The sequence below is a fragment of the Orcinus orca genome, chromosome 5 (genome assembly GCF_937001465.1).
Source record: "Orcinus orca chromosome 5, mOrcOrc1.1, whole genome shotgun sequence".
Lineage (NCBI taxonomy): Eukaryota > Metazoa > Chordata > Mammalia > Artiodactyla > Delphinidae > Orcinus > Orcinus orca.
The window spans coordinates 89,057,920-89,072,154 of NC_064563.1; the positions used below are offsets into that span (position 1 = coordinate 89,057,920).

The 14,235-nt window shown below is 37.8% G+C and overlaps 1 protein-coding gene across 4 annotated transcripts in view; it reads left to right on the forward strand.

Moving 5' to 3' along the window:
• Window positions 1-14,235, forward strand: part of CCDC191 (coiled-coil domain containing 191) — a 102,815-nt gene that overhangs the window by 45,506 nt on the left and 43,074 nt on the right. For all 4 annotated transcript variants that reach the window (XM_033432129.2, XM_033432127.2, XM_004272045.4 and 1 more), the window contains one exon: window positions 6,463-6,709. In XM_033432129.2, the coding sequence (XP_033288020.2) occupies window positions 6,463-6,709 (247 nt within the window). The remainder of the gene's footprint in view (window positions 1-6,462; window positions 6,710-14,235) is intronic.

Genomic DNA, 14,235 nt, shown 5'->3' on the forward strand with positions numbered 1-14,235 from the left:
TATATTTTTTTAACTGTCAGAGTTAGAAAATATTTAACTTATAATAATTTTTTTTACTATAAAACTTTAGAGCAAAAAGTTCTTAGAGTAGGAAAGCACCTCAAGGAGCATCTAATCCAGCCCCTCATTTTACAGATGATAAAAGTAAGGCACAAAAAGGATAAACAACTGTCTCAAGTCATAAAGTTACGAGTAGCCAGTCCAGGACTAGAGCCTGGTCCTTTCGATGCTGAGTCAGATGCTTTTTCCTATAACATGCTGCTCCTAGTTAAATAGCATGTAGGTGATGGCTCCCTAAGACAGTCATGTTTTTCAGTTATATTGCAGTTGACTTCAGATGATTATAGATGTAAAACAAGAGCAATAATGAACAAATAACAGGTTATGCTAGAAACATATAAGAAAGGAGCTATTAGATACAAACTGTCCTTCATGCTGCTTTCCTACAGATCCCAGGCTCTCTGCATGTTGTTCTTTGTTCTAGAGATTGTTTTAGGAAATTGTTAGGTGATTTTGTTCAAAGAAGGTTGGAATAATAGAGGTGGAGAAAAAAGCTCAAAGGTAGCTACTATCAATACAAGCAGAAACCAAGAAATGTCAGTGGGATCGGGGGTGTCAGAAGAGCCAGGACCCTCTTTACCGTCCTCATCGGAGTCTCTCCCAGTTCCTCTGTGTACACCAAATACATAGTTGTTGAATAATAGGTGAGTTAGTGGATGAATGAAGAGCTCAGTTGCTTCCTCTCCTGCAATTTAACTCCATAACATTTTCAAGCACTTTTTTCTAAATAGTGAGATCGAGGGATAGAGCGCATTTATTGTAGATGGGTTACTCATTGTAGCAACTAAACTCTTACCAGATTGGCAAGACATAGGTGGTTCTTTGGCCCATCCGCCTGGACATGGAAATCATTTGCTGTGTCTGTTTCTCAGATGTCAGCTGTGTCCTTAGCCTCCAGCTCTTGAATCCGCATTTGTTTTTGCCACTTGGGCTTTCCTCTTACTGGCTATGCAGGGCCCAGCCTTTTGGGCTTCTTTCTTTGCCTTCTTTCCTTTTTGTTCTTCCCACTTTCTCTCTGGAGCAACAACAGATCCCTCGCTTCTTCTCATTCATGATTTAGCCACCATATTTTCTTTTTTATAAATTTATTTATTTATTTATTTTTGGCTGCGTTGTCTTCGTTGCTGCACGCGGGCTCTCTCTAGTTGCAGTGAGCGGAGGCTACTCATCATTGCGGTGTGCAGGCTTCTCATTGCAGTGGCTTCTCTTGTTGCAGAGCATGGGCTCTAGGCACATAGGCTTCAGTAGTTGTGGCTCGCGGGCTCTAGAGCGCAGGCTCAGTAGTTGTGGCGCACAGGCTTAGTTGCTCCGCGGCATGTGGGATCTTCCCAGACCAGGGCTTGAACCCATGTCCCCTGCGTTAGCAGGCGGATTCTTAACCACTGCGCCATCAGGGAAGTCCAGCCACCATATTTTCTTACTGAGCCTGTGCTCAGAGTCTCACTCCACTCCAAGGTCATCCATGTATTTCTTCTAAAAAATGTACCTTGCTTTCCCTAATAGGAATTTTTGTCCATCTCTTTTCTTTTAAAAGTAGTTATGGTAATGGTGTTATAAAATTTCAATACAATATTATAATACAATTGCAACATTAACAAATATTCCCAAACTCTAACTAAGGATTCAGTCACTCAGGCAATACAACAAAATTCTGGTATACATGCTAAATTAGACCCTTGGACATGGTGGTATGGGAATTTGAACTGTATTTTTAAATTCTTTAGCATATTCACTTCTGAAAGTTGGCTCCAGATCTTTCATTCCTCCTCTCTCCCTTCTTCTCTCAATTTACAGCCAGCCCTAGACAAATTGGGAAGAAGCAGGATTTGTTTCAACATCCTCTACCCACCCTTCCTGAGCCTTGGTACTCAGTACCAAATACTTGGGGCCTTTCCTGGAACAGGCTTTTATCTCTTCCCTGTGTCCCTCTATCCCCTCATGCTCTGTCTCTGTACTCCTCAACTGATGTTATCCCTCCCAGGAGACTTATACATTAATAGGCATTGTCTGGAAACAGTGCCCAAAATGTAAGTGATGGGGATTTGAGGGTGCAGTGGCAGGCCAGTAGAAAAACTGGCCCTATGATGTCCCTTAAACCATGGCATTCATTCATTCACTCATTCATTTATTCTGTTTGATAGCATATATTCAGTCAGTCAGCTTTACTGATGCTTACTGTGTACTAGACTTTTTTTGGCCATGCCATGAAGCATGCGGGATCTTAGTTCCCCGACCAGGGATTGAACCCGGGTCCCCTGCATTGGGAGTGTGGGGTCTTAACCACTGGACTGCCAGGGAAGTCCCTAGACTCTTTCTTAAGTACCAGCAGGGGTACTCCTGCCTTCTAGGAGTTTTCAGTCTAAGTGAAGAAGTTAAAAATTTACCCAAATACTAAAAATAATTGCAACAGAAGGCACAATAATATAAAAACTTAGGAGTGACATAGACTTGGCTATCATGCATTACAATCCCCCAAGCAGCTTTTTAAAAATAGAAACTCTTTGGTCCCATCTTCTGAGAGAGACAGATCGTGGCTAAGTGGAAGAGAGCACTTTTCAGTTTAGGGGAAAACTGGTAAACCAGCACATATGCAGCTTGTGTGGGAAGAGGCTGGGGTGAACCCGCCAGGCTAGCCTAGGGGTGGGGAGACTGAATTGAAAAGAGACTGGCAGATATTCCCCATTCCCAGCACTCCTGATTTCAGCGTGCGTTAGGGCAGTCATTTATGGAGCACCTCTGTTAGTCATGGTCCATTGCCCTTCCCTCCGTGCTCACCTGGGTATCCAGTTGAGAGGCTAGAAATTGCATGGCATCTGAAGCTGATAAAGCTCCTGGTATCTGCCAGAGAGGCAGGAGGACCAGACTTGCATTGACTGGCTCACTTTAAAGCTCTTTAAAACAGAACTGTGTTATCTTCCACATTTTCCCTGGGGGGCTGCCTGGTGCATTTCTGAATGCATTAGCTTATGCATTCCTATTCCTGCTGAACCTGCCCGTCCCAAATGCAGCTGTTTGCATCATTGCTATTTTTATGTTCTGTTCAGATTTCAGCACTCAATCAGATCAGTAGTATGTGGTTATTTATTTGTCATTTCTCATTTCCCTTTAAAAAATTCAAGACACTTCTTAGGTATCTAGTAGTCTTGTCCTAAGGTAGTGTTATTACCTTACATGTGAATTTGTTCTATATTTTCAGGTTCTTTTTAAAATTTAATCACATCTTTAAAAACAAAATCCTGTAGGATAGGCAGTAGAGGGCTTGTTGTTGCTGTCAGAGTGACACCATCTTTGCGGAGGAATTTAGATACTTTCAGCTGCTTGCCCAGTGTACTATATCTAGTTGGTGTTCTTCTGACTACTGTGTTTTAGAACGTGCATCAATAACTGAGTATCATTTGAGGTGTTGATTCTAAGCATCCTGGTTCATATTTAAATTCCTATTTAAACCTATATATCTTATATTCTTAGTTCTTTAGAGACAGTCTTTCTCTGCATGCAGTTGTATAATTATAATGATCAGTTTATAGACCCTTGCCAGAAATTCCCTGATTTCAGCTTGGAAACATATTGGGATAGGATGTTTTCCATAAAGAAACTCTGTCCTTCATTTTATGATTATCTGGGAACTGTGGAACCATTTCTTTGGGTTAGCGTGCCCAAGTAAATCACATCTGACTAAGCTTTTAAGAAATTTAAGTGATTTTTCACTTTCAGAAATATTTGTGTTTTTAGTGTCATCATTTAAAAAGTATAGAAATGGGGACTTCCCTGGTGGCGCAGTGGTTGGGAGTCCGCCTGCCAGTGCAGGGGACGTGGGTTTGAGCACTGATCCGGGAAGATCCCACATGTCACAGAGCAGCTAAGCCCGTGCGCCACAACTACTGAGGCTGTGTGCTGCAACTACTGAAGCCTGCGTGCCTAGAGCCCGTGCTCTGCAACAGGAGAAGCCACCGCAATAAGAAGCCTGCGCACCGCAGTGAAGAGCAGCCCCTGCTCGTGGCAATTAGAGAAAGCCCGTGTGCAGCAACGAAGACCCAACGCAGCCAAAAATAAATAAATAAATAACTTTATAAGTGCATCCATTCTTTAAAAAAAAAGTATAGAAATGAACTTATCTGCAATATTGTCACTCTGCTGAAGTGAACTGCAAGCGAGCAAGAGTACAACCAGTCTTGTCTCTGGATCCCTAGCTTCTGTGTTCTTACCCTTCCCATGAACATAGATATCTTAAGTACATCTTCAAATCTCCTGCATGAGAGGGCTCTAAACACAATAATTAACACGCAGTTTTTAACCCACCTTTTTTTTTTTACTGTTTAGTCTTTTTGTTATATTTACCAGAAATATTTTTCTCTTTGCCTTTTCATACTGTCCAAATAACCCTCTCCTTGACAGTCAGAACTCCAGTGTGGCTTTTGGCTGTTTATGCTGTAAAAACATGAAATTAACTCATCAGGTAAATTTCACACTCCTCCTTCCTAAGCAGATTGATGTAAATCAAATTTTACATTAATCAGACAGAGCAACATATGTCTTCTAGTCTGTGGAAATACATGATTTCCACTTACTTGAGTAAAATGCCATCAGGTGTTTTGTTTGTTTCACTATTTAGACATTGATATTTTTGGAGCTTTGTTCTTACCCTGTGTTGCTACCTGATTTATTATTCTTATTTCTTTTAAAATTTTTGTTTCAAGGTTATTCAGTCTCAGATACTTTCTTTTTTTTATCAAAGTAAAATATTATATATAGATGTTTATTACCACCTATATTGTATTTTTATTATAAAAACCATCAGTCAATCATATTTATTATCTATCATTGCATTAGAAAGAAGCAATTATATATAAGGAAATATGCTCTTGGCAGAATTGCTGTTAGCATTTACCCTGAATTCTATTATTTCAGTCAACACTACTCTCACTGATTGGTTGTCTCACCCAACTTCTCCGGCATAATATTAAATTCTGTGACTCTAGAGCAGTATTTCAAGCTAAGGGTTTTAACTCATTAATGGGTCCTAAAATCAGGCTCAAGATGAGGCATATTTTTTAAAAAATAGGAAAGATTAGAAAAGAAACATTGGAGTACACCTCTGGTAGTAAGGGTGAATATCGTTTGGTGGAACCTTTGTTTCAATTATATATACTTTTGTTTCATGCACATGTACACACATCAACTTATTTTGAAGTCATAGTGTGACACTTTTTTCTTTAGGTGGCAGTCAAAAAAGGTTTAAAAGTCACTTAAGCATTTAAGAACTGTAGAAATGTTCTTCTGACTCATTGGCTTAAAATGTTACGATTTTTTTGATATGACCCCAAAAAGTCCATGAGGTGGGTTAAACATTATTTATGTTTAACAGAAATGGATATGCAAATAGTGTTGTAGAGACCTTATTCCAGTCATCTTTACAAGATAAAATCACATAGGTATCTAAACAATCAGATCTAAACCTCGAAACTGACCCCGGTTGCAACATAAGTTCCAAGCTCTACAGCTCACTTCTTCAGAGACAATAATCATCCACTTATAGATTGATCTCAGAAAGCTCTACACTTGAATTCTCAACTGGCTACCACAAACATGTCTCCTAATGGAGAGTCCCTTTGGGAGGGGAATGTAGCTGGCAGTTCCCAACTCCACTCAGGCACATCCCCTAACATCATGAAGTTTCCAGGAATCAAAAGGAGCTCCTCCTTAGGAAGAGAGTAAATCAGACCCCCTACTAGACTGTGAGTGAGTTCTCTGAGAGCAAGTGCCTTGTGTATGCCCTTCACACATTTCTAATGTTCAACAAGTGTCTTCACAAAGCAGTTCTTCATTCACTCAGTTTATGGCTTTGGTAAATGAGACCTTCTCTATAGAGAGCCTTTCCCTGACCAAGTCCTTCTTCCACAAGATCCACCCTCATAATTTCATGTTGATTTTTATAAGTCTTATACTTAATTATTGACAATTCACTTGTTAAGTTTCGTTCCTTTCTTTTTCTCCCAAACCTCTTGTCTTCCTTAGATTTGCAAGTACAGCTGAATATCTCCCTCATGTATGCATATTTTTTAAAAGCAGTTATTTGAATACCTATTCTTTCTGCTCCTTCCCCTCCAAAAGCTCTCAGAAACTATTTTATCGTAATCAGAAAATTTAATATGCCTTTGTGATGTGATAGAACAGAACAGTCACTCTTCTGAAGCAATGCCTTGAGGTGCCAGTGACTTCTATGAGCAGACCCTTTGCCTTGGGGAGCTTTATAAAATGATTCCTTTGAGCTTAAATAAAAGAATAAGCTGGAGCTAAAATGGAGCATTTCTGGGACTCCTTTGGACTTGTATTTCATTTATATTATCAACCAAAAAGCAGTAAATGGCTTCTTTTTTTTAATGGAAGTGCTTTGTTTCTTAGAAAACAACAACTGGCCACTGACTATAACCGGAAACAAGTTCTCCGACACCATTTTACAGAATGGCAGCATTGGCATCGTGCAGAGATCCAAAACAGAGAACTGGCTGTTGCAAAGGAGGAAACTAGGAAGAAAATGAATGAGCTGCTGAAGGCAGCATCACTAGGGAAACTCAGTGCAAACGTGTCATCAAGCATCAGTCTACTTGAGGAGGCAACAGCCATGGAGGATCCACCTAGAAATGGAGAGGTAAGTTGCTTTTCCTTTGCTTAGTCTTCCTGCTTTTGAGCTTTATACTTGTATAGCCTGGGGTGTGTTAGCTGTTGTCAGGTTGCGTGGCCTGGGCTATCTAAAAGATGAGAGCTGCTACAGTGCACAAAGTTTATCTTTCAGTCAGTGTTGATTTTCTTGAACTGAATCCTCTTTTATAATCACATACAGACTGGTATAGTTGAAACTTGGTAAAGACATAATATAGACAGGGAATTTAAAACAGCTAAGCGAAAGACTCTTTCAGGAACAGATATATAAAGCATTGTTTACAACTCTTGAACACCTCTTATTTGATTGTCAGGCATTTCCTTTCTAAATGAGCTTGTGACTTATAAGACGGGAATGTTTAAGTTTTTATTTTCCTAATAAGAAGAATCATATGTATTAATTGTAGCAATTTGGCAGGAGAAAATGACAGAGGAAAAAGAAAAGTAGGCAATAATTCTATCATTTAGAGATAACCACCAATAAATAACCACATGTTGAAGTATAGCCATCTTGTCTTTTCTCTATTCAGGCATACGCAGATTTTTCTCTTTAATGTTGTATTTAGCTTTTAAATTTTCTTCAGTCAAGTCATTGAGGATAGCTAATCTGTCATAATACAGGAAAAGGAAGGTCATGTTTTTTTGTGTTTTTTTTGCGGTATGCGGGCCTCTCACTGTTGTGGCCTCTCCTGTTGCGGAGCACAGGCTCTGGATGCGCAGGCTCAGTGGCCATGGCTCACGGGCCCAGCCGCTCCGCAGCATGTGGGATCTTCCTGGACCGGGGCACGAACCCGTGTCCCCCGCATTGGCAGGCGGACTCTCAACCACTGCGCCACCAGGGAAGCCCAAGGCCATGTATTTTTTCTTCCTTTTTTTTTAGTTGAAATACAGTTGATTTCCAATATTGTGTTAGTTTCAGGTATACGGCACAAGTGATTCAGTTATATATATATTTTTTTCAGATTATTTTCCATTATAGGTTATTACAAGATATTGCATATCGTTCCCTGTGCTATACAGTAAATTCTTGTTGCTTATCTGTTTTATATACAGTAATTTGTATCTATTAATCGCATACTCCTAATTTATCTCTCCCCCTTCCCTTTTCCCTTTGGTAACCATAAGTCTGTTTTCTATGTCTGTGACTCTATTTCAGTTTTGTATATACATTCATCTGTATTATTTTTTAGATTCCACACATAAGTGATGTCACATAATATTTGTCTTTCTCTGTTTGATTTACTTCAGTTAGCATGATATTATCTAGGCCCATCCATGTTGTTGCAAATGGCAATATTTCATTCTTTTTTATGGCTGAGTAATAGTCCACTGTATATATATACACCACATCTTCTTAAACCAGTCGTCTGTTGATAGGCACTTGGGTTGTTTCCATGTCTTGGCTATTGTAAATAGTACTGCTATGAACATTGAGGTGTATGTATCTTTTCAAATTAGAGTTTTCATTTTTTCTGGATGTATGCCCAGGAGTGGGATTGCTAGATCTATATGGTAGCTCTATTTTTATTTTTTTAAGGAATCTCCATACTGTTTTCCATAGTGGATGCACCAATTTACATTCCCACTGACAGTGTATAAGGATTCCCTTTTCTTCACACCCTCTCCAGCATTTATTATTTGTGGACTTTTTGATGATAGCTACTCTGACCAGTGTGAGGTGATACCTCATTGTGGTTTTGATGTGCATTTCTCTAATAATTAGTGATGCTGAGCATCTTCTCATGTGCCTGTTGGCCATCTGTATGTCTTTGGAAAAATGTTTATTTAGGTCTTCTGCCCATTTTCTTTATTGGGTTGTTTGCTTTTTTGATATTGAGGTGTATGCATTTTTGTATATTTTGGATATTAACTCCTTGTCAGTTGCATTGTTTGCAAATATTTTCTCCCATTCAGTGTGTTGTCTCTTCATTTTGTGGATGGTTTCCTTTGCTGTGCAAAAGCTTTTTAGTAGTTTGATTAGGTTTATTTTTGCTTTTATTTCTTTTGCTTTGGGAGCCTGATCTAAGATAATATTGCTATGATTTATGTCTAAGAATGTTTTGCCTATGTTCTCTTCTAGGAGTCTGATGATATCATGTCTTATATTTAGGTCTTTAAACCATTTTGAGTTTATTTTTGTATATGGTGTGAAGGAATATTCTGATTTCACTGATTTACATGAGATTGTCCAGCTTTCCCAGCGCCACTTGCTGAAGAGACTTTTTTCTCCATTGTATATTCTTGCCTCTTTTGTCATAGATTAATTGACCGTAGGTGTGTGGGTTTATTTCTGGGCTGTCTATTCTGTTCCATTGATCTGTATGTATGTTTTTGTGCCAGTACCATGCTGTTTTGATTACTGTAGCTTTGTAGTATTGTCTGAAGTCTGGAAGTGTTATGCCTCCAGCTTTGTTTTTTTCCTTCAGGACTGCTTTGGCAATACTGGTCTTTTGAGATTCCATATAAATTTTAGGATTATTAGTTATAGTTCTGTGGAAAATGTCATGAGTATTTTGATAGGGTTTGCATTTAATCTGTAGATAGCTTTGGGTAGTATGGCCTTTTTTTTTTTTTTTTTTTTGGTGGTACGCAGGCCTCTCACTGTTGTGGCCTCTCCCGTTGTGGAGCACAGGCTCTGGACACACAGGCTCAGCAGCCATGGCTCACGGGCCTAGCCGCTCCGCGGCATGTGGGATCTTCCTGGACCAGGGCACGAACACGTGTCCCCTGCATCGGCAGGCGGACTCTCAACCACTGCACCACCAGGGAAGCCCAGTATGGCCATTTTAATAGTATGAATTATTCCAATTCAAGAGCATGGGATATCTTTCCATTTCTTTGAATCACCTTCAGTTTCCTTTATCAGTGTTTTGTAGTTTTCAGTGTATAGGTCTTTCACTTCCTTGGTTAAGTTTATTCCTAGGTTTTTTTGGACACAACTTTATTTATTGAAGTATAGTTGATTTACAGTATTGTGCCAATATGATGTAATTTTAAATGGGATTTTCTTTTTTGCTTTCTCGTCCTGATATTTCATTGTTAGTATTAACAAATGCAACAGATTTATGTATGTTAATCTTGTATCCTGCTACCTTACTGAATTCCTTTTTCTTTTTTTTTTTTTGGCCATGCTACATGGCATGCAGGATCTTAGTTCCCCGATCAGGGATCAAACCCATGCCCCCTACAGTGGAAGCATGGAGTTTTAACTACTGGACCTCCAGGGAAGTCCCCTTACTGAATTCATTTGTTAGTTCTAATAGTTTTTGTGTAGAGTCTTTATTGTTCCCTGTATAGAGAATCATGTCATCTGCAAATAGTGACAGTTTTACCTCTTCTCTTCCAATTTGGATACCTTTTATTTCTCTTTCTTGTTGATTGCTGTGACTTGGACTTCCAATACTGTGTTGAATAGAAGTGGTGAGAGTGGGCATCCTTGTCTTGTTCCTGAATTTATTGGGAAGGCTTTCAGCTTTTCACCATTGAGTATTATATTGGCTATGGGTATATCATAAATGGCTTTTATTATGGTGAGATATGTTCCCTCTATACCCACTTTGATGAGAATATATTTTTCTACTTAATAATAACGTAATCTGTTTTTCTAAAATTATTTTCTGCAATACGAGAATTTTCTGTGTCACTAAATCTACTTCTGCAACAGTAGTTCCCAACTGAGAGTATAACACAGAATCAGACCTACTAAATCAGAATTTCTGGGTGTGGGGCACCATACTTTTTTTAAAGTTCCACGGGTGAACCTGATGAATAACCCCTGGTTAAGGACTGTCATTCTGTGCCATCTTTTTTAATGGCTGCATGAAATTCTATCATGAACCACGAGCTAGACTGTATACCTCCTTCTTTGTTGCTGGACATTTAAGTTGTTTCTAGTTTGCCACTATTATAAACAGAGCTTCAGTGAACAAGTAGCTAAGTCTTTGCACACATCCATAAGGCTTTACTTAGGATAAATACCTAAAAGTAGAATGCATATTTTAAAGACTTTTACCAAATTGCCCTTCCAGGAAGGTTGTGTCAAAGAAGTACCTGTTTTCCTGACTGATAACATATTTATCATTTTTGCCAAGTTGACAAGTAAAATATTTTTTGTGTTACTATTGCTTCAACATTTGCATTTTTTATTACTAGTGAGGTTAAACATTTTTTATATTTTCCATTTACATATATATATGTATCTGAAAATGGGTATAGAAAGATGAATAGTGATACCTTTTATCCATTTTTATCCTTGAATATATATCTTTTTCTTGTTTATAGGAGCTCTTTATATTTTTAAGACTATTGATGCTTTTATTATTATATATTCTGCAGGTTTTTTTCATTGTTTTTATTTGTCTTTTTGGTTTATTTATGGTGTTTGGTACTATATACAGTTAAGTTTTGTTTTATTTTGTTTTTAATTATTTGTCTGTCATATATGAATACAAATAACTTTCCTAGTTGTACATTTATTTTATTTATTTTCTTAACATCTTTATTGGAGTATAATTGCTTTACAATGGTGTGTTAGTTTCTGCTTTATAACAAAGTGAATCAGCTATACATATACATATATCCCCATAACTCTTCCCTCTTGCGTCTCCCTCCCACCCTCCCTATCCCACCCCTCTAGGTGGTCACAAAGCACTGAGCTGATCTCCCTGTGCTATGTGGTTGCTTCCCACTAGCTATCTATTTTACATTTGATAGTATATGTAAGTCCATGCCACTCTCTCACTTTGTCCCAGCTTACCCTTCCCCCTTCCCGTGTCCTCAAGTCCATTCTCTACATCTGCATCTTTATTCCTGTGCTGCCCCTAGGTTCTTCAGAACCACTTTTTTTTTTTAGATTCCATATATATGTGTTAGCATATGGTATTTGTTTTTCTCTTTCTGACTTACTTCACTCGTATGACAGTGTGTAGGTCCATCCACCTCACTACAGATAACTCAATTTCGTTTCTTTTTATGGCTGAGTAATATTCCATTGTACGTATGTGCCACATCTTCTTTATCCATTCATCTGTCGATGGACACTTAGGTTGCTTCCGTGTCCTGGCTATTGTAAATAGAGCTGCAATGAACATTGTGGTACATGACTCTTTTTGAATTATGGTTTTCTCAGGGTATATGCCCAGTAGTGGGGTTGCTGGGGCATGTGGTAATTCTATTTTTAGTTTTTTAAGGAACCTCCATACTGTTCTCCATAGTAGCTGTATCAATTTACATACCCACCAACAGTGCAAGAGGGTTCCCTTTTCTCCACACCCTCTCCAGCACTTATTGCTTGTAGATTTTTTGGTGTTGGCCATTCTGTCTGGTGTGAGGTGATACCTCATTGTAGTTTTGATTTGCATTTCTCTAGTGATTGCTGATGTTGAGCATCCTTTCATGTGGTTGTTAGCCATCTGTATATCTTCTTTGGAGAAATGTCTATTTAGGTCTTCTGCCCATTTTTGGATTGGGTTTTTTGATATTGAACTGCATGAGCTGCTTGTGAATTTTGGAGATTAACCCTTTGTCAGTTGCTTCATTTGCAAATATTTTCACCCATTCTGAGGGTTGTCTTTTCGCCTTGTTTATGGTTTCCTTTGCTGTGCAAAAGCTTTGAAGTTTCATTAGGTCCCATTTTTTAATTTTTGCTTTTATTTCCATTTCTCTATGAGGTGGGTCAAAAAGGATCTTGCTGTGATTTATGTCATAGAGTGTTCTGCCTATGTTTTCCTCTAAGAGTTTGATAGTGTCTGGCCTTACATTTAGGTCTTTAATCCATTTTGAGTTTATTTTTGTGTGTGGTGTTCTAATTTCATTCTTTTACATTGTACATTTATTTTAAATTCTGTGCTCTAAGTTCAGAATTATTAATCTGTAGGGAAACCTATTTAACTCATTTTCTTTTTTCTTAAGTTTTATTTTATATTGGAGTATCATTGATTAACAATGTTGTGTTAGTTTCAGGTGTACAGCAAAGTGATTCGGTTATACTTATACATGTATTGATTCTTTTTCAAATTCTTTTCCCATTTAGGTTATTACAAAATATTGAGCAGAGTTCCCTGTGCTCTGCAGTAGGTCCTTGTTGGTTATCTATTTAAATATAGCAGTGTGTTTATGTCAATCTCAAACTCCCAATCTATCCTTCCCCCAACCCTTCCCCTGCCACCTTCTACATAATGCCTTTAAGTATCAATACTTAACTCAAATGTGTGAAGTTAAATCGAACACTTGGATGATTCCCAGCCTTGCTTTTTATTGTGATTATTGTTATTACTGCCAACAAGTAGGCTGGTTTTAATTTAAGCTTAGTGTCTCAACAAAGGGGGATCATGAGGATGCTTATTTGGTCCCTTCCCCTAGGCAATTTATGTAACTTTATGTCAGTTAGATAATCTTGTTTCCATTGAGACCCAAGAGAATCTTATCGGTTCCACCCAATAGCTCTGTGGAACCTTTTACCTCACAAAGTTCCACTATTATCTTCAAACGGAAAATGTCAGCAGAAAGTCTTTTGTTACCTGCATAAAACAGAAAAATTACTAAATGTATATATAATTTAGACTCAAATGTCTCCAGATCTCTGAAGTCAAGACAAAAGATTTTATCAAGAAAAGATAAAATTGTGAAAAATAGAGCAAATTAAAATAAAAGGATATAATAGACTCTATAGTTTACTGATAAATTCTGATCTTGTCCAGAGTATATAGTGTAACATGAACAAATGACAATATAAAATCTATAGTTAGATGTTCATTAATTGTACAGTCACAGGAACGCATAAACCCATATCTTATACCTTGAAATTTTTTGAAATTATCAGTTAGCTAATAGGTGATTTTCTCTAATTGAGCCAGACTGTTCAGTCCTGTTCTATTAAGTACAGTCTGTACCATTAAGATTTTCTTTCGTTCTCTTATTTTCACCTTAAAAAGTTACCATGATCCAAAAGAAATCTTGTTGCTGTACTCAAGGCTTTTACAGTCTTGCTGGGTTAATAACGTATCATTACCACAAAGTTTAAAAGGGCCTAAAACACAAACCCTGCTTGACGCTAAATTGCTTAAGCAGGTGTTCTCATGAATAAATGTCCACTGACATTTCTGAAATAAAAGATATTTTTTAAAATATTTAACATTTTCAGAGTTTCCATATATCACATCTTTCACTTTGGCTGAGTCTATGGAAAATATTTCCATCATTCTGAAAAATATCTTTGAGTTCCCAAATATGGCGCCCTGTTAGAGCTAGAAGCTTCTAAGATAATAAGATAGTTCACAGTACTTTTTTTCCTTACACCACTGCAGGTGACAGAATCAAAAACCGGTCAGAGCTTAGAGCATGGAATCAAACTATTCTAGAAGAAACATTTTAACTGTGACATTATTTTAGCCAGGATAAATTTTTCTGATTAAGAATTCTGCATCTTTCCCATCTGTATAGAATTTGTAATTGAGTATGACACCTCAGTGTGTTAAATGAGATTTATGTGATAAAGCTTTGAAAACTATTAAGCCA